The 25,410-nt window shown below is 47.4% G+C and overlaps 1 protein-coding gene across 1 annotated transcript; it reads right to left on the bottom strand.

Annotated features, from left to right (window-relative positions):
- Nucleotides 1-18,306: 18,306 nt before the first annotated feature.
- Nucleotides 18,307-23,926, bottom strand: Enc1 (ectodermal-neural cortex 1). Its single transcript, XM_051183023.1, has 2 exons — nucleotides 23,451-23,926; nucleotides 18,307-20,137 (listed from the first exon to the last, which is right to left on the bottom strand). Exon 2 carries the CDS (start codon nucleotides 20,122-20,124, stop codon nucleotides 18,355-18,357), a length of 1,770 nt encoding a protein of 589 aa, XP_051038980.1. The 5' UTR covers nucleotides 20,125-20,137; nucleotides 23,451-23,926; the 3' UTR covers nucleotides 18,307-18,354.
- Nucleotides 23,927-25,410: the final 1,484 nt, after the last annotated feature.

Here is a 25,410-nt window from a genome sequence, read left to right as displayed (position 1 = left end):
GGTAATACTAGGTTCAGCCCTGTTGACCTAGTATGGGCCTTTGCCAATGTGAGAGGGACAGTGTGTGAATTAATCTTTCCGACCAGTTAAAGTAGCACTTCTCAGAATCATATAGACTCCCAAAGTGGATTAGACACAAAGGTTTAGCGAAGGATTTGTCTTTGTTTAAAACAGGGTCTTGATATGTAGCCCATGCTGTCTTGAAACTTGTCATCCTCCTGCCTGGGCCTCTTAATCAATAAAATTACAGGTGGGTTTTATTTTTAAAAATCTCAGTGGCTTAAGAAAAAAAAAATCACCTCTGATGGATACAAGAGATGGCTCTGTAGTTAAGAATGCTTAGCAATCCTGAAGGTTGGGGTTCAGATCTTAATGCCCCCTAGCAAGCCCGGCATTCCACCAATGGAATACCCTTCTCTGGCCTCCTTGAATGCACAGGTGTGCACACACTCAGACACCTACACATAGACACAAATGAATAAAGTAAATCTAGAAGAAGAATAAAAGAAAAAGGAAGAGAGAAAGGACAAAAAAAAAGGGAGGGAGGGAGAGAGGGAAGGAGGGAGGGAGAGAGGGAGGGAGAGAGGGACGGAGGGAAGGAGGAAGGAAGGATTACCTTCTAGTGTCAAGCTGACATGCTCCCATCATTTTGGGTTTTGTCTTTAGCTCATTTTTGTGAACCCTTATGCCTAGGTGGTATGTGAAGGCCAAAACCTCACCATCAAAACATATCTCGAGTTTCTTGAGAAATATTCCCATTTGGAACTTCAGCTGTCAAGTGAAATGGCAAGTTGAGTGATGCCTATTACTATTTAAATCAATGTAGTTTTATGCACCTCATTATAAAGGGAACAGCCCAAGTTACTAAGTTTAATTTTTTTTTTTTTAAAGATTGAAACTATATTTATCAGGCTGAAACATGAAAAGCTTCCAGTCGACTTTTTTTGGGTTCAAATAACTTTTCTTCATCATCTGCCACTCCTTCAGCTGAATTCTGGAGATAAATCGGCATCAGAGTTCAGGCTGTCTAAGAGTCGAGTTCCTCAGGAATGTTTCATCTGGGTGGAGACCAATAGATTGGCCAGTTTTAACTTCTCTTCTTCACATGACAGTAGGGGAACCAGTATGCAGTGGAAGTCTTGTAATAAGTCTCAGATTGCATCGAATCACGAGAAAAAGGGGAATGCCCCAAACATTTTTCTCCTTTGGGGATTAGTATGGTTTTTTCCTCTCCTTGCTTAGGTCTTGAATGTGGATCAGACAGCAAACACTGTCTGGAGATGGATTTTTCTTTGGGCCACCAGCTCACAAACAACAACATGGAGACTTATTATTAATATGAAAGCTTGGCCTTAGCTTAGGCTTTTTCCCAACTGACTCTTATAATTTAATTAATCCGTGAGTTGTAATCTATCTTCTCCCTCGTGGCTTGGTTACCTCTGATCTGCACCGTATGTCCAACTTCTTCAGAGTCCCACTGGCACCTCTCTGTGTCTCTTCTTCCCAGGGTCCTCTCTGTCCTCAAAAACCCTGCCTAACCTCTTCCTGCCCAGCTATTGGCCATCCGTCTCTTTATTAAACCAATAACGGTGACACATTTTCACACAGTGTTCAAATATCACACAGCATGTGTCTGTGCTTAATGGACTTTGTCACCACAGAAAATTAACCACCAGGCCTAGAGTCATGATTCAAGGTCAGCTCTAAGCCTGATACCCGCTGACCTTACTTACCATGAGCTTTGTGTTTGGAGTAAACAGAGTTTGGAGAAAACCAGCTTAGGGAACCAAAACAGAAGTTGGCCTAAGACAGTTGTACCTCAGAACAGGCTGGACCTGACCCAGGCTGTTCTCAATCATTACATGCCCCCATGCAGAGCAGGCACCACCAACCCCAGAGCCAGGGGGTCATCCCTAGATCCTACCAGATGGAACCTGAGAAGGGGTCTCCTAATCATTGCCTTTTCGCATCTTTAGAAGCTCTGAGCTTGTTTAGTTTGTCTTGGTTTAGTATAGCCCAGACTGACGGTGAATGTTTGGTCTTGCTGTCTCCCAAATCAGAAATTATATGAGAAAAGTGGAGTAGGAGAGGTAACTTGATTGGTAAACTGAGTCGGAGCCCCAGAATCCCCAAGGCTCACTGGCCAATCAGTGGGCCTCCTTGTCAAGTTCCAGGTGAGTGAAAGACATCGAAAAAAGTTAAAGTGGACAGTGATTGAGGAACAACACCTGAGGTTGTACACACACACACACACACACACACACACACACACACACACACACACACACACACACCGGGGGGGGGGGGGGGGGAGCTGACCATGAAGAAAACCTCAAAAAAACTCTTGGCATGGGTTGAGAGGACTGAAGGAAGGTCCTTGCTTGGAAAGAAGCTGTGTGGTAGAATACACCTGCAGCCCTAAATGGGAAGAGAAAAAAAGGCAGAAATTCTGTGTACTCCCTCATGACAACTCTCAAAGGTCTTCATGAGAAAATCGTAAACAGATGCACTAGGCAAAAGGCACCACCATGATGCCATTAAAGAGCCGTGGTACATATACAGGCGCAGTAAAAGACTACCAGACCCTTTTATTGCAGACCCCCAGATAAAAAGAGTAGTTTCCTCTCAAAGTAGCCAAGACCACAGCTTCCTCCTCGGCAATTAACTTGTTAGGACTGGGAAGACATTGTTAGCAAATAGTCCAGCTTGGGCAATGATGTATGTATGTATGTATGTATGTTTGTATGTTTGATTCTGTCAGCGTGGAGAAGTGTCATTACCTTTCCAGTTTTGTCATAGATCATCATGGAATGACGGCTACTGCCTTTCACCGTGTTCTAAGTGGATATTAGCTCATTTACAGGACAGAGTCAGGAAGAGGTTTTGCCCAGGTGACTTGTAACAAAATGAAATAAGCAGATGTTATGCGTTCTAAAATTACTGCCAGGTTTTTATGAGCTGCTAGAGGCTGAGGCGCTCTGAAAATCCTGCTTGAATTGCAGCTTAGCTGTGAACAGAGCAATCAAATCGCTCTACTCGGGCAGACAGTGCCAAATGCTAGGAGTTTCTTTTTTTAAACATTTAGTCATCCCAGACCAGCAGAGATGGTGGGTAAAGTGCTTGCTGCCCAAGTGTGAAGACAGGAGTTTTAGATCCCCAGAGCCCACAGAAGGCCAGATGCAAGAGTGCCCACCTATAACCCCGTGCCTGCTCCCACCACAAGAAGGGCAGCGGAGACAGGAGCATCCCGCGGTTATCAGGACAGGTAGCCTGTGCGGTGCAGTGATGAATGAAAGCTGTATCTCAAATGAGGCAGAAGGTGAAGACTGATACCCAAGGTTGGCTCCTGACCTCCGCATGCAGTGACATGTGTACCCTCACTCACATGCAAGCAAACACGTGCGCACACACATGTGCCGCGCACACACACATGTGCGCGCACACACACATGTGCGCGCACACACACATGTGCGCGCACACACGCAAATATAAAATATAAAAATATAATAAATATAAAAAAGAAAAGAATCCCTAGAGAAGAGAAATGCTTAAACTGTATCATGGAGGGTCTGATGACCTACACAACTCTAACACGTAATCTATACACATCCCACCCACATTAGAACTCTCAAGGCCCAGAACTGAGGGCATTGGATGGTGTCTTCAGTTGGAGCCCTCCAGAGTTAGTGTCCACCATGAACCAGTTAGCAGGGCATGACAACACAGGAAGAGATTTAAGTGGAGAAAAATGGCCAACGTGGGAGGGAGCCCCTGTCACCCAGCATGTGGGAGGCAGAGGCAGGAGAAGCCAGAACTCAAGATCATTCCTGCTTATATTGAAGCCAGCCTGGGCTACAGGATGCTCTATCTCAAAAAATTAATGTTAGTAATAATAATAACCACAAATAAACAAACAGCATACAAAGAAGGAAGAAAGGGGTCAGGGAACACAGATCTGAGCTCGTACAGTAGGCTGAAGATAGAAAACAATTTTGAAAATGCGGATGCTTGCTTCCCCTAGAGGAGCCATGCTGGGTGGGAGCAGCAACATTTATTTACTTCTCTGCTCCCTCTGTCCTGGAAGCTCTGTGCTGTGCCCAGCATAGACTCTGACAACTCGCCTCACATCTGTAAGCAGAAGTGTCAACATAGGGGCTGAACCTGGGGAGAGGACATGGACAAACCTCCCTTTTTCCTGACCCCTTCCCCTCTTTGGGCAGGCCACTGAGGGGGTTATGGTTAGAATCTGGTGTGTCCCCTACAGCTAATGGCACTGTTTGGGGAGGCTGTGGAAACAAGGCTGGGGCCTGTACGGCTAAGGTTTTTTTTTTGCCAGCCGGCCTGGACCCATTGCGGCGCCAGCCCCAAATAATATACCAAGACTCTGTATTTGATATAATGCTGTTGGCCAGGTACTTGTTTCTTATCGGCTAGCTCTGTCTTAATGATTAACCCATTTCTATTAATCTAAGTATTTCCACGTGGTCTCATCTTACCGGAGACTCGGGCTGGCGTCTGTTGTCTCCCACCTCCCTATGCTGACTGACTCTTCCCTACTACTTCCTCGAACCCTCCTTGCCATCAGGGGCCTGAATGTTAGGCAAAGGTCCCTGCTTCAAGTCCATTCTCTGCTTCCTGACCCTCCACAGTGCCACCAACTGTCTCCTGCTCCTCTCTAACCGGGGTGGAGCAGTCTGCAAGCCTCCTTTACTGTGATGGGCTCTACCATCTGCCAGGCATTTCAACAGGATGTTGTCATCCACAAAGTTCACCCTCAAGAATTGTGTGATTCACTTACAAAAAAAAAAAAATTGTTTTTAAATCTCATGATGTTTTAAGTAAGTTTGCAGTTTTGTGTTGGGCTATGCACACCTGCTTGTGAGCGGGAAAAGTAAGCCCTCCCTCCCTTAGTTCGGTTCTGTCGGATGTTTGTTACAGTGTTGGGAAGTAATACAGAGGGCAAATGCCTGGTCCCTGTGGACCACATGCAGTTACAGTTGCCCTGCCCCACACCTCAACGTGCTTCCTTTTGCTCTGACCCTGGCCTAACAACTATAAGCATCTTCAGATGGGAAGGACAGAGCAGGCCTTCCCCTGGGTCACAACAGAGAAAGATCGGTAAGGCTGGAGACCCCCACTGAACGATCACTGGCCAGCAGTGGCCACCCAGGAACTTGTCTGCCTTTGAATATGGCTCATGGCTCAGAGAAGGCTGGAGAAGCTGTGTCACTGAGGTGCTACACAGGCCCTACCTTGAGCCCTTCCTGCCCACAGCCCCCCCCCTCCAGTTTGCTGGGTACAAAGGGCCCAAGCACCATCATCACTGTCTCTGTAAGCCACCCCATCCCGTCTTTCCCCCAGACAACCTGTCTTATTTGTTTCTCTACTGCTGTGACAAAACACCATAGCCAAAAGCAACTTAGGGAGGAGGAAAGGGTTTAACAGCAGAATACAATTTTAGCCCATTGAGAAGTCTTGGCAAAAACTCTAGGCAGGAACCTGGAGGCAGGTACTAACTAAGCAGGGGCCATGGAAGGGTGCTGCTTACTGGCTTGCCCTTCATGGCTCGCTCAGCCTGCTGTTTTATATACCCAGGACCACGTTCCTAGGGTGACACCGCCCACAGTGGACTGAGCCCTCCCACAGCAGAAAATGCCTCACAGACTTGCCTATGGACCAATCTAATGGAGCAATTTTCTCAGTTACAGTTCCCTCCTCCCAGGCATGTATCCACTGAATGTTTGAGCAGCCCTGGCCGGCACGTTCCAAGATAACCAACTGCTCTGCCTCCCCCAGCAGCTTTAATCAACACGAGCAGCCCTCTGAGAAAGAGCCTCTATTCTCCCCAAAAAGGCACCAGCAGTGATTCCTTGATTGTTTGGAGCTATGTTCTGCTAACCACCAAGCAAAAGAAGAAATGGATTTCTGGGCACATGTGAACAGTTGCACAAATCTATGGCATTTATGACAGTTGCATTCTGCCCCAAGGGAACACTTACAGAGGAATGTTCAAGTATATTGCAATAACTGGATGTTGAACACTAACTATGGTGAGGGGAAAACGATAAAGAAAAAACAATGCTAAAATATTCCAGATCGTCGCTCACACTGGAGTGCAGATACTCACGCACAGGTAATGTCTTGCAGTAGGTTCTGACTGTGAGCTGTAGGTTGTTCCCAGCACTGCTCTGACTCCTGGATAGACCACTCCTTAGTCATCAGGACTTGCCGTCCTTCGCTTTCTCTTTCTGCAGTGATAAAAATCCAGGACTTTGTATATGTACCCCTGACCCACACCCCAGCTCATGACTCTACTTCTCGAGCTTCTGTTGGTGTGGACCTGATATGGGGTCCTGAAGGTCTTCCGAACCCAGTCATTCGAGAGTTTTATGACACTTTTTTAATGGGTGTGATTGATGGCCTGTTGGCCATTGCCACTCAGCTTCACCTACAGCACTCATGCTCCGCAGATATCAAGGGGAAAAATCCCAGTCCTCCCATGCTCCTGCCTTGGTCTTCCTGGGTCCAGACTCTACTCCAGAAACTTCAAAGGGCCTGCCAGCTACCAAGAGGTTCACTAGCATGCAGAACATCCTCATTTCACACCAGAGATTCCAGGGACCTAGGTGGAAGACCAACTATGTCTTACAAAGTCACGGGGGCAGTTTTCTCTTTCTAGGGCATAGCATGCATACACTATAGATACCCACACACCATGCTTTAGTGGACCAAATGAACTATGCCAAATCTCTACAAGACTCCTTTTAGTTTCATGTTTTCATGGTATTTTGGTTTGGGCCACTTGTTTGTTTGGGATGTTTAACAGATTTCTCTCTAGTTGTGTTTGCAGCAACATGGGGTGATAACAGGCAATTTGCACCTCACTACCCTCTCTATGGATACATGGTCCTTGGTGGCACATTTGTAACAAACAGGGTGCATCACTGTCACCCACAGTCCTCGGGACACACAGGTCTAGCTTTTGGCATCATGTGTTCTACAGGTGTTGATAAATGTGCTAACATGTGCCCAGCGCTTTGTATCATTCAGAACAGCTCCACTTCACCAACAACTCTATTCTCCTCCTCCTCCATAGCCACAATGTTCCAAGAACAATTTTGTCTATTTCATTCTCTCCCTCGTCTACAGGTCTTATACATCTATATATACTTCTCTAGGTTTGTCTTGGTACCCGAACCCTACTTTCATCCCTTCCTACCGTCAGAATGGCCTGACTCATAGACACTTCATTTCTGTGAACCCTTTTAATTGAGACATTTTAATGAAAAATATATTGTCTGTGGGTTGACTAGTAGACTTGGTACACAGTGTTTCTATTTTGAACAAGGGTGCTGGTTGACTCCTCCTGTCTCTTGAATAGGCAAACTCTCAGAAAATACTAGAAAAGGGGGTCAAGAGGACTGCCACCCACAGGCACACACCCCCAACCTTTCTTCTGCTCTCCTTCTTTCTCCCTTCCTACCCTCCAAATATATCAATTATTTCAAGATTCCCAAGTTCTTTCTAAATGGTTCCCCTCATCAGAGTATGCATGAGCAGTTTAAAGACAGGACATTTAAAGCCTGTCATGCATCCCGTGCAGTCTCAGAGGGAACAGGCACTGCTCTTGGCACTTTGCTTTGTCACATCTACCGAGAGACTGGACTCATCTTTGTGCTCATGGTATTAACACATCTTCTGGGGGAGGGGGAGAAGGTGGATCTCAGATAGTCTACCTCCAACACTCTTTCACAAGTAGTTGTAAAATAACTTGTAACAAAGCAAAACATCTGATAACACAGCAAAGGATTAGTGAAAGGCTCCAACTGCCTTTCCCCAACCACAGTCGCCCATCTATTCGGAGATAAAGATTATGGTTGCCTAGGAAACGGGACTAGCGAGCAAGATGGAAACTGTCTCCTTTGGTTTCTGAAGACTCACTCAGCAAGCTGGGCTGTGAGTGGAGCTGGACATGACTGTGGTAGGGTTATCATTTACTTTGTAAAAATGGTTTTTAATTCAGTCATGTCAAGGTGCAGTCCTCCCATCCCCTAAAAGTTGGGTCTTGAACCTAGAGTTTTCCAAAGTCTGACAAGTGACAAAGCTTTTAAATTCGTTGTCTCTGATTAAATTCAAGTACAGGACAGATGGCTAAGTCTGAGTACTTGTCAGACAGGCAAAGCACTTAAGATTTGTGACAGGCCAGACCAGCTAAGTTTTTGCATTTATTCATACATCCATGCGCACCATGAATGTGGTTGTAAAACTTATTTGTGTTCGCACTTTATTCAAAAACACTCCCAAACAAAGCAACCGCTATCCTCGTGCCAGGCCAGATGCCCTTGTCCCAACCCCACTAACTAATAATCCATTTTTCTCATGCTGTAGGAATTGTGTACATTTCATATACTCAGACACTCAGAACAACAGCAGCATCCTTCTGGACTCCTTAGCTTGTCCGGAACCCACAATTTGGCCCTCATTTCTTTTCTGGGAACTTGTCTATTGAGATATTTACTTATTTTAATGAACAAACATTTGTCTATTGGGGGGAAAAACAGCCAGTGAAATGAGAACAAGCAACCACAGCTCATTCAGAGCTGTCACACACAGCAAGGGAGCAGGCCACTGTCCCAGGCAGAAACTCAAAGGAAGCCGAATGGGAAGGCTTTATTGTCGGGGAGGGAAAGCTGGGGTTGAATGGAGGGCTTTGGAGGGGGGCAGCAGGTGGGCCCACCATGCCAGCATCCCGTGGCTGTAATTGGTTAGGGACACACACTTGGCTTTCTTTGGATTATCTGAAAGATGAAAACTTTGGAACCTGTCAGTTATTAATCAAGTACTGACCATCTGAGGCCAGAGAATAACCATGGGTGTAATTCCTCATGAGCATTCATCCTTGTTTTTTAAGATACATCTCTAACTAGCCTGGTGTTTGCCAAGTGTGCTAGCCTGATGACCAGCAAGCCCCCAGGGATGGCCTAGTCTCTACCTCCCCAGTACTGGCGAGCATAGCACTGGCGAGCATATTCACTGCCCCTTACTTGAGTACTGTGGATTGAACTCTGTTGCACGACAAACGCTTTGCCTACTGAGCTCTCTCTCCAGCAGCATTTGAGGCTACTTTTTTGGGAGTTACTTGGCTTTCTGGGCCCACTCCCACCCCCAGGATCAGGCCATGTTCCATTTGCATACTCATCCATTTAGCAAATATTTTACAAACAGGGTACTGGAGCTCAGTAAATGACCAAGTACGCACATCAACCTAAGGTTCCACTTACATTCTCTCTGCAACCTTATCTTTGGCATCCATCGTCAGGATTCGAGACAGGACATGGACACCTTCCATTTGCTTCTTCATCCTCATGCCCAGGCAGGCTCAGCAGCTTCTGGTGTCTTCCATTATCTCACCAAGCCCCATCTTCAGGACACGATGGGTCAGGTCAGCCCTGAGCTCCCACTATTATTGGACTCATCCCCGTGGGTCATTTGCCTCCATATTCCTGGACCTACAGGACAGTCCAGCAAGCTTGCCTGGAAATCCAGGGTCCCTGTTGCTATGGACAAGTTATATAATCACTCCAAACCTGCCCCAATTACCAGGTCGGGGTGGACAGGTAATCACAGAGGTTACTCTGGAGAGTAGCCATGCAGACAATGGGAGCACAGAGCCCCACACCTGCCAGCCAGGGCAAATATAACACTGAAATACATTCGTGTATCTCTCCCAACTGTGTTATAAATCAACAGCCGAATGTCACTGAGAACCTACTATGTGCCAGGCATGAGCTTGATGCTTTTCTTAAATTCATTCCATTGTGTCGAGCAGAGACTCTCCACATATCTACATCTGTGGTGGCTCAGTGCCTGTCAAGCACATCCCTAGCAGTCCCTCAGTTCATCATGGTGCCCAGACACGACTTATCTACAGAGCAACCTGTGCCCATCAATCATCAGTTCTCTCTTTCCCCCTTAGTGGTGAAATCAGCTAGTGCATTTGACTCCTAGCAAAGGGTTTCTCTGCCTAGCCAACCCTCTACCTTAGTAAATTCATGTGACCTAGTTCTTACCAAGAGATTAAAAGTTAAGTGTTCCATATGAGCCTATTAGGCAAACAACTACTATCCTAAGGAATGCTCAGGCATGCCTTTTCTCCTTCAGCCCCGCTCTGACTCCTCAGAAAGCAGATATGATGCCTCGAGACCCAGCTGCCGTCCAGTGATCAGGAGAACTAAGGTCCAAGCTCAAGAAGACAGAAGAATCCCGCCACTCTTGGCAGCCTACAGTGTGGTGTTCCAGGCACCACCAGTTCCACTGTGTGCAGATAGCTGCCGTGTGTCCAGAAGTTGTTGAAACCGTTGTTTGAGCTGACCCTGTTGTCCAAGGGCAGAGAAAACTTAATAAGATGAAGTATCTTTGTAACCTGTTCATGTGTTCCAGCTGAGCTACAGAAACAAATCTGTCCAGAGCTGGGGACATGGCTCAGGGCTGGAGCTCCATCCCAGAACCCACTTCAAAAGCCAGGTAGTGTGTGCTTGTAATGCCAGAACTGGGGAGGCAGAGACAAGCAGATGCCCGGACCTCACTGGATAGCCAGCCTAGCCTAATCAGTCACAGGCCAGTAAGACACCATCTCAAAAGACAAAGTGGACGCCCCCCCCACACACACGCATGCACGCACGCACACGTATATTGCACGCTTGTACAGACTTACACGCACACAATTTGTAAAGTGCTGTCTCCACAGCAATTATTCTCTATTCTTCCAAGTTTCACTTAACAACTTGTGCCAACTTTCCCTCCTCCCTGTCTGTCATCTGTTGTCATACTTGTGTTAACCACTGGGTTTCCATGGGTCATACACACTCTGCCTTTGGAATCTGAAGGCTCGGACATTTGTTCCCAAAAGTTGGGCCTCACCCTGCATGGAACCAACTGAGCCTTCTGTCTACTCTAGGCATCTACTGGCGCCTTGATCAAAATCCAGCTGCATTATGTCTGTCTTTGAGACTCCTAAGTCCCAATTAGGTAGCGTTTAGTTTCTGGCCAGGGAAGACTGTGCTTAACATTGCTCTGCACATGGGGACAATCAAGGGCCCTGCCCAGGCGATAAAGGAGCATCAGTGTGACATGAAGGCACTGTGAAGTGAGGGTAGGAGGCTTCACCCCGCTCCATACAGTACCAACGGTCAACTTAGAGGCAGCAAAGTGTGCTTGCTGTCACATAGCATTTTCTCTAAAGAAAGATGGATACATTTCAATTCTGAAGTTGATATAAGCGGATTCGGGGGGGGGGGGGTGGAACTGGACTCCTCTCCTTCTTGTAAGAGCTCTCTTACAAAGTACAACCCACCAAGAAACAAAGTCTAGAATCTAATAGAAAGAATGCACAGAGCACTTCAGGTTACGAGTGACAGGGACATGATGATGAACGAGATTTTCTGCATAATCCCAGGACTCAGGGGCAGAGATGAGGAGCGGAGTTCAAGGTCAGCCTTGTCTACATTTAAGAGTTCACAAGCCAGCTAGGGAGAGAGGAAGAGAGAGATGATTTTCATGTGCAAAACTACTCTCATGAACAGGTGTCAAATGGTGAATAAAACATTCAGAACACTTGAAATTACCTTCATTTTGATTAAATGAGAAAACACATTCCCAATGTTTAAAATTACATTGCTGTGAAATAAAACCTCACACATACAATGAAGAGAAAATCTCTAATAATTTATTGACCTTCAGTTTCACATCGTGAAAAAAAAAAAATAACAGTTTTACAAAACCTCAAAAAAAAAAAAAAAAACTGTAGTAGTAGCAAACAAGGACATATAAACACGAACATTTTCTAACTTCTACAGGGTTTGGTACGTGAACCACATACTCAATAGCTGAGAGAGGGATATTATGCGGCTCTAATCACTCTTATTCAGACAGGTGTCAAGCCTGAGAAAAGGGGCTCCGCCATTATACCAGAAGTGGAAGGCTGCCCTTTGTTATCCGTTCCCATGGCAACCAGCTCACAAAATAAGAAGAACCTCCCCAGTCTTATGCCAGGGTTTTTGTGTGTACTGTGCTGTGAATTGTATTTGCTTCAAAGTGTGGGACGTTTCACAGGGTGAGAACGGTCAAGTAGCAAGCCCAAATGCCTACATCAATTAAAAGAGCTGGAGCCTAGAAAGTTCCCCTGCCAGCCAGGGCCCACCCTTGTGGTGCAGCTCCCCCTGGCTCACACAGTAATTAATAGAAGATTCAAGGACAGGCCACAACTTTGAAACAGCTGCAGAAAACCCTCCCTGCTCTCAGAAGCAGCAGTGACACACAGATCTTGAGACAGATTTGCATCATAAACTACGGAGCTGGGACAGCTACAGGACGGACACTGACCATGCCACCAGGGAACAATCAGACACTTACACTGCTTAGAATACGTCTAGGGACCAGGGACTGACTGCAGGAATGGGCTGCAAAGCTTTCATTCCAACAGTTCATTTGTTTTATTTTGGTCCAGCTACAGTCCACTTACTGGCACAGACAGACATGTACAATTAGCCTAAAATACTAAGGTGGAGAGAAATGTTATGGAATTATCTGTCATTAGACAAGGCAAACACATTCACAATATAAAGGTTGTTGTTATCTGTCTTAAATCCTACTTTTTTTTTTTTTTTTTTTTAATACAGCACTGTGAGAAATAGGGAACAAAGCAGGCAGAGTTGCAAGTTCTGGTCTTCCCCAGACATCGGGGAAGTGCCCACTGTGGTCTAGCACTAATGCCTATCACTGCACACGTTTTGTAAACAAGCACTTGGAGGAGCAAAGAACGTATTCACAAATGATCCCAAGAGGAGCGGAAGACCTCGCCATAGGCCACCTCGCCATAGGCCACCTCTCCATAGGCCACCTCTCCATAGGTCACCTCTCCATAGGTCACCTCTCCATAGGCCACCGTTAGAACCCTTAGCACAGGTGACCAAATGTCAGCCACTTCTGTGTACCAAAGAGCTCTTTAGACAGGTATCTAAGAGTGAACACTAACGTGTACATTGTATCAAAATGGATGTTTTCCTGGGAGAATTTTGAGCACTTTCTAAATCAAGGTCTAAGAGCCACGTGCAGGCCAAGCAATGTGGTCAGGGAATTTGTTTACGTTGGACACATTTTAGTTTGTCCCCACTGGTGATGTTATTCACGGAGGGTAAATAAATAGGTAAATAAATAAACTTTGGACAATGCCTTCACCTGTGCCCTATTAACAGAACTCTTCTGCGGAACCTCCCTAGGGTTTTAGGGTATTACACAAATGAGGGAAATACTAGAAAGTAATTTGGTCCTTTCCAAACATCAGCAGCCAAGACCAAACTCAGGTAAATCAGACAGACAGGAGGAAGGAAGGAGACCAGGCCAATTACCTGCTCATGAGACCCGCCATCAGTGTGGCCACGAAACCTCAGTAAAGGGTGTCTAGCTACGGTGACTTTGTGGCTTCTCTGCCTCTGGGATGTAGTTGAAGTTTCCGTCTTGGAATCTGTCTCTGTCCCGACATTTCAAAATCGCACCCCTCCCCCACCCACCCTCTACTTATCCTCCAAATTATAGCCCCAAAGTTTTCATTTTTTTGTGCAGCAAAGCACGTCAACAGCTACAAAATGTGCAAAACATACGAGCAACCACACACGCCCGCACACGTGAGGACAACGTAAGCACTGTCTCAGCATGCAGGCAGCAAACAATAAATAGCTAAATCTAGAACACATTTCTTAACAGCCAAGAGAAGGTTTAAAGTCACTTATAAATAGCAAAGAGCATCTACCAAACGGCTACCAACAATGTCCCCATTGTTCACGGGCGTTCCTGGGGGAACCGCAACCCCTTGGAGATGAGTGGAGAGTCCTGGGGTTCCCATTCTTCAGTCAGCCAGGCCAGCTTCCTTCCTGACCCATGCTTGGCTCTGCGTCTCCAGCAGCAGCTGGCACGGAGGCTTCAAGCTCAGTCCTCAGAGGAAGCTGACAACCATTTCAAATCTTTCACATAAATGGTAGAGCCATGGAAATCAAACCCTGAATGAGCTACAGCAAGGGAAAAGCCCAGCTTTTCTCTCCCTTTGAGGGGCTGATTAACGCTGACATTAATCCACAATTACCAGACAAGGACTAGATCACAAGCTCTGTCATTCATATTTAAACCATGTGCTACTTGCATTGAAAAACCCCACCCCCTCCCCCCACCCTTTCCTTCATGTCCACTTAAAGAGTGTTCACAAGGTGCAGCTGATGGTATTTGAGGAGTCTTGTAGCAACTTCTCCTGTTTATCTTTCTCTTCATTAAACTTGGCTTCTCCAAATCAGAAACCTCATATTGTCTCGCCGTGCGTCCTGAACTAAAACAAGAATAAGAAAACAAAAACAGAGGTATGAAGGATTTGTTATATGTCATGGTTTAACACATTTGCTAATAAGCACACAATTTTAGAAAAATTTACACTTCAGGGCGGAGCTGGGCAATAGCACTCCTGAAGATGTGAATTATAAATTCAATAGAAAATATACACACTCCATTTGGTACTATGATGATGGACATCCCACAAAACTATGGTGTCCGGGGGCTGGAGAGACTAACACTGGCTGCTTTCCAGAGGATCTAGATTCAGTTCCCAGGACCCACGTTACAGTTACAGTTTCAGGGGTCCAACACCCTCACACAGATGCAGGCAAAACACCAATGTGCATAAAAAAAAAAAAAAAGATTTAAAACAATGGTGTTGGAAGGACTTTCCTTTCTTAACCATGAGTATGTTTCAAAGCCGAGCCTACTCATGGCCATGTTATTATGAGTTACCATCTTCTGCTTTCAATGCCTGGAAACAGAGTTACTGTGACACTATCACTCCTGTGGCAAGAGAAGATATGCCCTGAGACCCACTGATCACAAGGAATCCAAGTCAGGCTCCTCAGAGAAGAAGGTGGCCACAGTTAAAAATGAATCCACTACTCATTGGAGCTCTAGCTACAAGCATGGACAATGGGAGTTTTTGCAGGACCACTCATTAATCGAAAATTCTTCTCTTTGGCTTGAGTGTTCAGAAGTATGAGTCAGTTCCTAGTTGTTTCTTTTTGGCTGTGGGCTAACAGTGATTCAAGCCTTCAAGACATTCCTTAGCCCTCGGTGTCATTCCACAGCCCCGCCTCCCTGCTACCTGTATAACCACATTTAGGCCAAAGGAATGCATCTTGTAATATTTAACATCTCAAGACACAGCATACTCTCGAGAAAATTAAAAGGGGGCAAATTCTCAAGGAAGAAACAAAGCAAACGGAAGCCCACAGTCTGTCAAATGGGGGCCACAAATCAGAATGTTCCTTTTGTCTTCTCACCCTGAGCATCAGGGGATAGTTAAAATCTCCGTAGTGTCTACTAACCCTGGATGAATTCATCTAGCACCAGCATTTGAAAATCAGAGGATTCAGGCTGGAGGTTTGTGCTGGCATCCAAAGGAGTGTATCTGAATGTCATTCCACCCAGCTTTGGGTTTTTAACGCCATCTTATGTATAGTAAACTTAGAAATTTAAACCATCATACTTCCTGTCAGAAACGAAAGAGTAGCTTTGATCAGGGGCTCATGTCACCCTTTAAAAGCAGCAAGCTAACCCTGTCAAATTCAACTTTTATGTGCCTGACTCTCCTGTCTAGGATACCAAAAGTGGAGGCATTTTGTTTGCTGTTTCCCAGGGACCAGAAGCGAGTGATTAGGTTCAAATATTTTAACACATTCACTCTGGGCTGGAAAAGGGAACCCAAACTGAAGAATAGAAATGACAAACAGCTGATAATCAAAGGAACGGAATGTCCCCAGGACATACAGCCTGAACTCCAGCCAGATCAGAGCAAGATCTTACTACAGGAAAAGCCTGTAGTATTGGCTGGAGTTGACCTAGACCAGGCTGTTTTCGCCACCTACCCATCTGAATTGGGACATTTTTTGGATATCATGGTTAAAAAAAAAAAAAAAGAAAGAAAGAAAGAAAAGAAAAAAGCAGATGCAAGTCCAGAAAGATCTATCTTGTGGACCCGTCTTCTTGGCTCACCTTCACTCTCTGGCTTTCCACTCTCCCAAATGGCCCTTTCTGACATACTCCCACCATCCCCGGCAATTTTTCCAGGTCTACTGCACACAGTCAGTTCTGGGCTAACTCTTAATTTTGAGTCTGTTAATTAACGCTTTTTGACTAGGAGGTTCTGTAGACCTGCTTGAGAGTTGAGTCATGCAACCGTATCTCAAGAGAAATAACCACTTGCTGAAGGTTTGTTTATTCTGGATTACTGAGATGCCAGCAAGGCTGCAAAAACCAGTTTGGTGTGGGCTGCTGTCGGTCTACTGCTCCTCTGGAAGAATCTCATGCCCAGGGAACAAGGCCCTGCTGGCTGGGAGAAGCTAGAGTAGACAGCCAAAGGGTTGGAAACAGTGATGGGGAAACGTGAAAGGGAAACCAATTTCAATGCTTGCAAACGAGCTATTAAAAGTGGGGAAAGACAAGTAAGACGAAACCCCTCTGTTGAGCGTACAACCACTCTGAGGTAACCCCATCTCCTTTCAAAGACTCCTTTAAAGGCGTGTGACACCCTAAGAGAAGCAGAGCCAAACTCTGCAGCTCCTCCTCCGCGGCATCATTTTCTTCCCTTACATTCAGTAGTGAGCCCAAGAATCACCCAAACAAAGTGACAAGTCCCTAGGGCCCTGTTAAGCTAGTTTTGGATTTGTAGTTTGTTTTGTCAACTTGATGAAAGCAAAAGTCATCAGAGAGGAGGGCATCTCAATTAATACCACCCATAGGCATGCCTTTGGACAGTTTCTTGATTAATGATCGATGTAAGAGGGCCCAGGCCACTGAAGGTTGGACTACCTGTGGGCAGGTGGTCCTAGGATTGACAGCAGGCTAAGCCAGCTAAAAGAGGAAGCTAGTAAGAACTCCTCCTCCATGGCCTCTGCTCAGGCCCTGGCTTCAGGCTTCCTGCCTTGCATTCTCGCCTTGACTTCTGTCAGTGATGAACTATTTATTACCTGATAAGATGTATACTTCATAGGAGCCAAGCAGCCACAGCGACTCAGAACTGTGTACGCTGGTTCATTATCGGAGCCAAGAATGTGACATATTCTTATGTACAGAAGACAACACCTGCATTCTCAGATATATGACACAGGATACAACTTTTGTCTATCCCAGCCATAGGGTCAGACAGACCGAACAACTCTGAGGATACAGTTAGGGAAGCTTGGGTGGCTGAATATATCTACACAAAACAGCACCGTCCGTGAGAACACCCTAGACTGTCCTCCAAAGTTAATGCATGCTCTGAAAGGATGGGTGTATGGGGGGGCATTGTAAATAAGCAAATACATGACTTGAGTCCATGAAATAGGAAAAAGCTGAAGCAATACTTTTAGAAGCCTATTAAGAACAGAAAGATGGGAAGAAGTGAAATCGGAACAGCAACCCTGTATCCCTGGGATGACACCAAGATGAAGCTCGTGTTTATCAGGTAGCAGCTTGATATCACACTCAAGTGTGTGCTCTGGAGTCAGACTGCCCCGGTGGATTTCTTGACCAGCTTAACCACTTGTTGAGGTCTGTGATGCTGGACAATTTACTAGTGAAACTCCATAGGTACCAGGTTTGCTCCCCTGCCTAGGGTAGTTGGGAATAGCACCCAGGGGTTGCTCTGAGCATCAAAAGGGTGCTTGAGTGAAGCACACAATCCTGTTCTAGAAACACAATGATATTTCACAACCACTAGCTGGAATCACTAATGGATATTTGGGGTTCTCAACCCAGTCGGACACTACTGGGAAACTTTCTTCAAAGTACTGATGCGGGGCTGGAGAGATGGCTCAGCAGCTAAGAGCACTGGCTACTCTTCCAGGGAACCCAGGTTCAATACCCAGCACCCACATGGCAGCTCACACCTGTCTGTAGTTTCAGGGGATCCGACTCCCTCACACAGACATGCAAGCAAAAGACTAACACATATAAACAGTACTGATGCTTAGGTTCCACCTGGACCAAATAAAAGCAACGTTTCTAGAATGGGCAGTTTCTGAAAAATCTCTTTGGGAGATTCTGAGGTTCCATGATGGCTGAGAACCACTGGTTACTGTTGATGGGGGCTGCAGTGGTGGCTAAAACAGCAGTTATCCTGTAAGGGTGAAAAGCCTTTTAGAGTTTCTATGCAACTTCAGATAGGTAACAAGCAACACATCTCATTGCACACCCTCTGAACTTAGGCCACCCTGCTGAACTTCATGTTTGCACCTCCAGCTCTGATTTCTTACCTCATGCGCACTTTCTTTAGGATGCCACGCATTAAGAAGGCAGATGTTTCCAGGTGCTGACGAACGCGGTAGGGATCAGTGAGTATGGAACTGTGGTTATGCTGTTCCACACATCTAAAGTTGGATCGTAACAGTCCAAAGTCTTGCAGCGTTGAATGCCGAAGTATCCTCCAACTACATAAAGCTTGTTCCCGGAGGCCACGGCATGGCAGCTCATGCGCTTGGCTGTGACATCTCCCACCTTGGTCCACTGGTAAGTCTCACTATTGAATTTGTAAGCAGAGCAGGCAGAGAACTCGGTATCTCCACCCATGATAAATATCTGGTTCCCCAGCACAGCTGCTGCCGTGTAACGCCAGGGTTGGGGACAGGTGGCCGGTACCGTCCACCTGTTCTCACACTGATCGTAACACTGAACCTTGGGAAGCTTGTCGTGACTGACACTGGTACCTCCGAAAGCAAACAGCTTGAGTTTGGCGCTCACTACAGCAGCATTGCTGACGCCTTCTCGGAGTGGGGCTACCATGGTCCATTTGTTGGTTGTGGGGTCATAATGTTCTACTTGCTTTAGGGACACGGAGGGGGAGGCCGGGAGGCAACCCGTTGCAGCTGTGTGTCCACCGACCACATACAGGCAGTGCTTCAGTTCAGCAGATCCATGACCGAACCTGGCCACCAGCATGGGGGCAGCCTTGGACCACTCCTCATGCAGGGTATCATAAACCCAGACATCCTTTGAGACCCCATTTTCGGATCCCCGCCCCCCAGTAATGTATACTTTGCAGCCGATGGCACACGCACTGAACTCTTTCCTCGGGCTGGGGATGTCAGCCTTGGGAATGATTTCTTTAGCCTTCTGGTCTACCAAGTACAGTTTGTCACACATGAAAGTCTGTCCTCCCAGGAGGAAGAGGGCATGGCCCGTTTTCCGTGGGCGGGCACAGAGGCTGGTCACCACGCCGTCGTTCTGCAAGATTTTCAGTTTGCACCGGATGGCCTCTTCCACAATCTCCTTACTCTTCCTCTGCTTGGTGATGAGTTCTTCCATAGCCACATTCTCCATGAGATAGATGGCAGGGAGTAGGGCCAGCCTCACGGTCTGCAACAGTTCAGGGAGGTAACAGTAGCGTTTCTTCAGGTCATAGCTAATCCAGTTCATGGCAGACTCATACACAAGCCTTTCGTCTTCTGTCTCCAGCTCCTCACTGGACAGGAGCTGCACAACCATGTCCTGGGGCAACTGGAGGAAATCTTCGTTCTTACGGATGGTTTGGAAGTTGCTGAGACACATTCTCCAGGAGAGTTCATAGAGCTTGGTACACTGGTGCGCATCGGACAGCAGGAGCATACCCAGGCAGTTGGTGGGATGCAGGTTCTTCTCCAGAAATTCGGCACAAGCATCTCTGATGTCCTGAAACTCCAGCATGTCGCCAGCTTCCAGGAGTGACTCGGCATTTTCTTCGTTGATGATGACCCGGGACGAGTACGCATAGTCGAGAAGCAGCTCTAAGACTTCTGGGTGGATGGAATTGTCGAAGTTGACTTCACTGTCCTGGCTCTCTTTCAGGCCACCACTGAACATGGCTTCAAAGTAGCGGCTGCACGCAGCCAGCACTGCCCGGTGGCAAGGGAAGGTCCTGTTTCCGGCATGGAGGAGGACATCGGTGAAGAGCCGCTGCTGACGTAGTAGGTTCAGATGGGTGAGAACACTGTCAGCGTAGGAAGACTTATGAAATAGGTAGATATTGATGGAACCACTGCTGGCCCTGGACTTGCGGTTCTCATGCACACTGACTGACATTTTGTTTCAACTCCTAAGAGAAAACAAAACAAGCCATTGAACACGATGCTCTTGATGTTCCCAGCCTAGCACAAAAGCAACAATCACTTAGACAAAGAAAACAACCTCGTTAGTGCTGCTACTAATGTTCTGAGGAGGGTTATGGCCACTCCAGAACAAAGCCAGAGAGAACTACCTGGGAGGAAAAACATTCCTTATAATACTGTTGAGGTATCTGAACCATACACTGTTGGGGGAGGGGGGAGAGGCATGGCTTAAAAGCAGGTTTATCTTGGAAAACCTGACCGCCAGAATGTAAGTCAGCAGAAGCTCAGGGAAGCCTGTCTCATTCTCTTGGTTCCCAGCGCCAGGCCAGCTGATTCACTCCAGGCCACTTAAAATGCCAAGCACATCAGGAGGGCACCTGCTTTAATACCCTATGCAACATAAAGCCATGTGTAAAACAAACACCTACTAATTAGAAATTCTATTAAGAATTCCTTTGGTTAGATTCAAACTCTGCATACACGTAACTCACCCAACTCGTGAAGAGGTCAGACTTTTACACAAAGGTTAAATAGACAGTTTCTAACTAGACAGTTCTGCCACTGGCGCTCTAAATGCAGCAGAATGTAAACATTTCCACACATTGATCAGTAGACCTCAGCGCAAGCACAGCATAGATTCCGGCCACAATTACCACCCAGCTTTCTGAACCTGGACAGATTCCAGAACGACACTTTGGCACATAAAAGGAAGAATATTTTGAGTAGGCAGCTCACGCTGTTTCTCTTTTCTTCCTGCTCTATACCAGTTCTTGGAAAACCAGCACAAGAACAAAGGATGCATCCACCCCCTTTGATTAAACACTCCATCACCAGGACTGTTAGATACCTGCAATGCTGCACCTGCACATGGGGGGGGGGGGCTTCAAACTGCAAACACCGCTTTCTGTAAATTTAAAAGCACACAGGGGTGAGGGGGGGTGTGCGTGTGCGCGTGTGTGTGTGTGTGTGTGTGTGCGCGTGTGCGTGTGTGTGTTTAAACCATTGTTCATGTAGGGCCACTAAAGAATTTTATCAGCTCACTACAATGCTTTCCTAAGTATCAAAATTAGCATTGGTGGAATCTAATGCTATCTTTTTAGGTATGTGCTGTAAGAAACTAGCTGGCAATAATTTAGAAAACGTCTACTGTCCATCTCAAAACCTGGAATTAACTCACAATTCTGACAGTACCCACCTACTGTTTTAAAGAACATAAACCCTGAAGGACCAGCCCCTTTCAGGATCCCAGGGAAGGTTGTTTATGACAGGGAGGCAGACTATGTAATTGGCTACAGTATCTTTTCTGAAGCAAATAGCCAGAACTTATAGCACAACTGAAATCGATTGTTTTTCCTTCACTCATTCAAATATTTATTTTTTAATTTATACTCCAGGAATTAATAATAACTATAAATGACACTAACTGCAATTCCCCCCACCAGCTGTGAAAGTTGGCACAGAAAAATAACAAAGTGAGGTGTCTGACTTGCCTTTGACCCTTGGGGCCCATAGTTTTAGGTGATGTAACTTGTTTTCCTATGGCTTGGGAATGTTACTTCTCAGGAGGAGTAAACAAGGCTAAATGGAACCATATTAGCATCAAAGTTACAAAGCTCCGGAGTTACAAAGCCTGGGCAAAGCACCCAGATATTGCCAGTGGATAGAAAGATAGATAGAACCCATGTACCACCCTTACCTCAAGCTAAGACTCTATCTTCCCTGCCCTCTTGAGCCACTGTGGAAAGTTCTGAAGACCTGATCCATTAGAGAGACCCTCTGTGAACCCACTAAGCTTATGAAGGGTTAGACTCCATACTCTTGAAGCGTGTGTGCTTTACCATTGTGGACACTATTTAAATGAATATGCTCAGTCTGAGTTATTTTCAGGAAGATTTTAAGCCTAAACCTCTAAAAGATTGCCTAGTCTCAGGAAGCTGCCTCCTCTCTGGCAAAGAGCCAAGAAAGGAACATAAGCATCTAAGTGTTTGCTGGCTGAACTGGAATCCCACTGGGCCACAGCACATGTCCATTAACAGGAGATTCAGGGTGGCATAAAACAACATTCATAGCCAGGTGTATTCTTAAACAGTTTGTTCAAAAGACCTTAGGATACAAGATAGGCAACACTCTGCATCCTGTGTTTCCACTGCTGTATTTTCTAGGTTTCCCCAGAAAGCAAGAAGGAAGAATGCACTGTACCCTGTCATCTTGGATTCCATCCCACTGGAAAGGAACTGTTACAATCTCACATCCTCTATCATGTATGATTAAAACAAAAGGTACACCTGAAGACCCAAGGGAAGTAAATTGCTTTCTGGTTTAGAATTATGCAAATAACAAAATCATTTATATAGTTACCTTCAACATAAAATTAATCATCCTTTCCAACATTTTTTAAGCTCCGAGAGACATAAATTTGCATGCTAAGGAAATGGCCAAGAAAATGAACACATATACTTAACTCGTGTCTACAAAGAAGACAGAAAAAGACTGCTATTACTGTGAACATCAAAAGGGCTCCTAGTTCAGTAACTTCGGTTCACTTAACGCGCAGGTTGCTCGCCACCAACACTTTGAGCACCTCTAAGTCTCTAAGCCTGATCTCAAACCCCCGAGAAAAGAAACCAGGCAAATGTGCTCAAGGACTCACATCATTGACAGTGGAATGACACTATAAAGATGTTTACAAAAATAGCCCTTCGCCACACAGACCCCTACAACATTTGCAACGCAGTTTAATTCACTGTACATGCCGGCGAGGGCGACACCAAATTACACGTACAAGTTCAGTTTCATCTCCACCCCGCCCACCAATTCCTAGCCTTTGAAATTAATAATGTCATTCTAAAAGGTAAAAGCTTGCAGGAGAAGAAACTAGTTTTTCAGGAACGAATTTTCATTCATTTGGCTGCAATCAGATGCCCCCGTGAGGAGGTCTGCGCGTGCCCACCCCCCCCCCCACCGTCAGTCCCCCGGAGCCGGCACCATGAGGAACGGATCCCACGCGCTGGGCTGTCTGGAGGCTGCAGTGAGCCGGCATAATATTCCCAACTTGGCTCCTCGCAGTCCCTGAGACTTGCCCGGGCGTTACACCGCGGAGGGGAAGCAGATCGCCCCCCCCACCCCCACCCCCAGCCCGATCCTTCCCTGGCGACAGTTCTGCCCCGAGAGCAGTTCCTGGGTTTAAGCCGCAGGCAGGGTGGCCGGCGCCGGCTCGTTGCTCGCAAGCACACCCCGCGGCCGGCCCGCCCCTGAAATCCGGGCGCCCGCAACAGGTCTGGGGCTGCAGGGGAAACTTACAGCAGTGGGCGACTGGCCTCCGCACACAACCAGACAACTGGGGTTCTGGCCTCGGTCACCCGCGAGGAGCCGACGGGGGTCGTCTCGGTCCCAGGAAGAGGTGGCGATCACCCTGGAGAAAGGAGTGCCGGGAAGGGAGAGGCGATAGCGCCGGGGACTGTGGCTCCCGGATCGGCTCTGGCAGGGAGCTCGGCCTCCGGATCTGCAGCTGAGGACCTGGCGCCCCGGCCGGGCCAAGCGTCTGCCGGCGCTCGCCTAGCCCGGGGAGAGTGAGCCTGCGGCGGCCGCGCCGCGGAGGAAGGCGGGCTGCGCGCAGGGTGGGAGGGAGCGAGGCTGTGGCGTGAACACCGGCGGCCGCCTGGCGTCGGCTCTGGGTCTCTGCAGCGCCTCCGTCGTGCCGATCGCTCTGAGGCTGCGGGAGCAGACTGCGCCGGGCCACCGCGCTCCGGGGCTATAAGTTGCGCCTCCGCCCGGGAGGGGGCGCGTATGCAAAGAGATTCGTTCGGGGAGGGGGAGAGGGAGGAAGCGCGTCCGCGATGCGGGCTGGAGCGGGTGGAGCTGGGGGAAAGAGCTGTAGGGGGAGTTATCGGGAGAGGAAGCGGGGGGGGGGGGGGGGGCGGGGAGTGCACGGAGACAAAGCGGACGCCCCGACTCGGCTCCGGGCAGCTGCAGCCCCCGGAGACTGCGAAGAAAATAAGTTAGAGGGGGCTCCGATGGTTTTCGCCTCTTTGAGCCAACCTAATTCAAGGCTAGCTCGGGGTCTGGGGAGGTCACCCGCAGGAGAAAGCGGTCCTGGGCTGTGGGCTCAGTGGTGCCGGGGTCCACGGGATGCTCAGTTTAGTGGCCCAGGACCAAGCTGGGGTCCGGAGCACCGGCGCACATAGCCACTCGCTGAGCTGGCCACCCCAGCGACAGGCAGAACCTACTACCCACGGGGCCAAGGGAAGAAGCCCAAGTCTGGACCCTGGGGATACTGCAGGTTTCACAAGTGGGACATAGGGTTACTTGCTGGCAGGAGGCCAGACTGCAGTTCTAGGCGCTGGCCGGGTGTCGTCCCCCAACACCCTAAGCTGGTGAGGAACCCGCAGCCGGACTCTGCCCCTGGCGGTGCAGAAGCCGCTGCAACCCCGGCTCAGTCCTGAGGGCCCACGTGTTTCGCAACCAATCGTCAGGGCCGCTAGGTTCAAAGATGCAACCACGCCGCCTCCTTGCTTTGGGAAGAAGTATCGGCCACCTTCCGAGTCTTTGGCCTTTCCTGTGTTTTGTAGGCTGGTGGTGGTGTTTGGAATTGAGTCAAGAAATAGCCCCCTTCACCCCTCCCCCACGCTTAAAGCCTGGAGATCCTAGCAAAGAAAGGAAAGCCGGCGGGTGGGGGGGGGTGTCACGTGGAAACCAATGTCTGTGACTCTCTTGACTTTTTGTGCCAAGGGTTCGTCTTTTGACTGGGAGCTAAAACACCAATTTGCGTTGGCTTTTATTCCATATTTGAGGTAGAATCTAAGGACGAACTATATAGATTATTGATCCAAACCTTTGTTGTACAGGTGAGGAGAACTGAGGTCTTGGACGATGTGAATTTTCTGGATGGAGATCTGCACCCCTCAATAGAGGCAGGGCTTGGGAGACTGACTTTATCTTGTTCCCCACGCTTTCCTCCGGTCTTCCTTAAAACATCAGGCATAACAATGGTTTAAATTGGCTAAGGAGGCTCCACATGGCGCTTCCTGAGACCTCAGACTGCGGAAACCAGTAAGGTCGGTTTTTTATCCCAGCTCCACTTCTGGCTTTCTCTGCTAGTATTCGGACTGATAACTTTTGCTCCATCGTAAAGAAAGACAGTGCCCTCTTAAGTCCTTTCTTAGCATTAACTCCTCAGCCTCACTTCAGCCTCTTAAAAATCTGTTTGCGATTTTGATTTTTGATTCAGAGTCTTGGCTCCATTTTACTTTACAAAGCCAGA

This window comes from Phodopus roborovskii, unplaced genomic scaffold, assembly GCF_943737965.1.
Source record: "Phodopus roborovskii unplaced genomic scaffold, PHOROB, whole genome shotgun sequence".
NCBI classification, from domain to species: Eukaryota; Metazoa; Chordata; class Mammalia; order Rodentia; family Cricetidae; genus Phodopus; species Phodopus roborovskii.
The sequence above is the reverse complement of the archived record's forward strand: the minus strand, read 5'-3'. Positions and strand labels throughout refer to the sequence as shown.

What these genes read in the sequence shown, in the direction of transcription:
- Enc1 (XM_051183023.1), bottom strand. Translation starts at nt 20,124, where the DNA reads ATGTCAGTCAGTGTGCATGAGAACCGCAAGTCCAGGGCCAGCAGTGGT.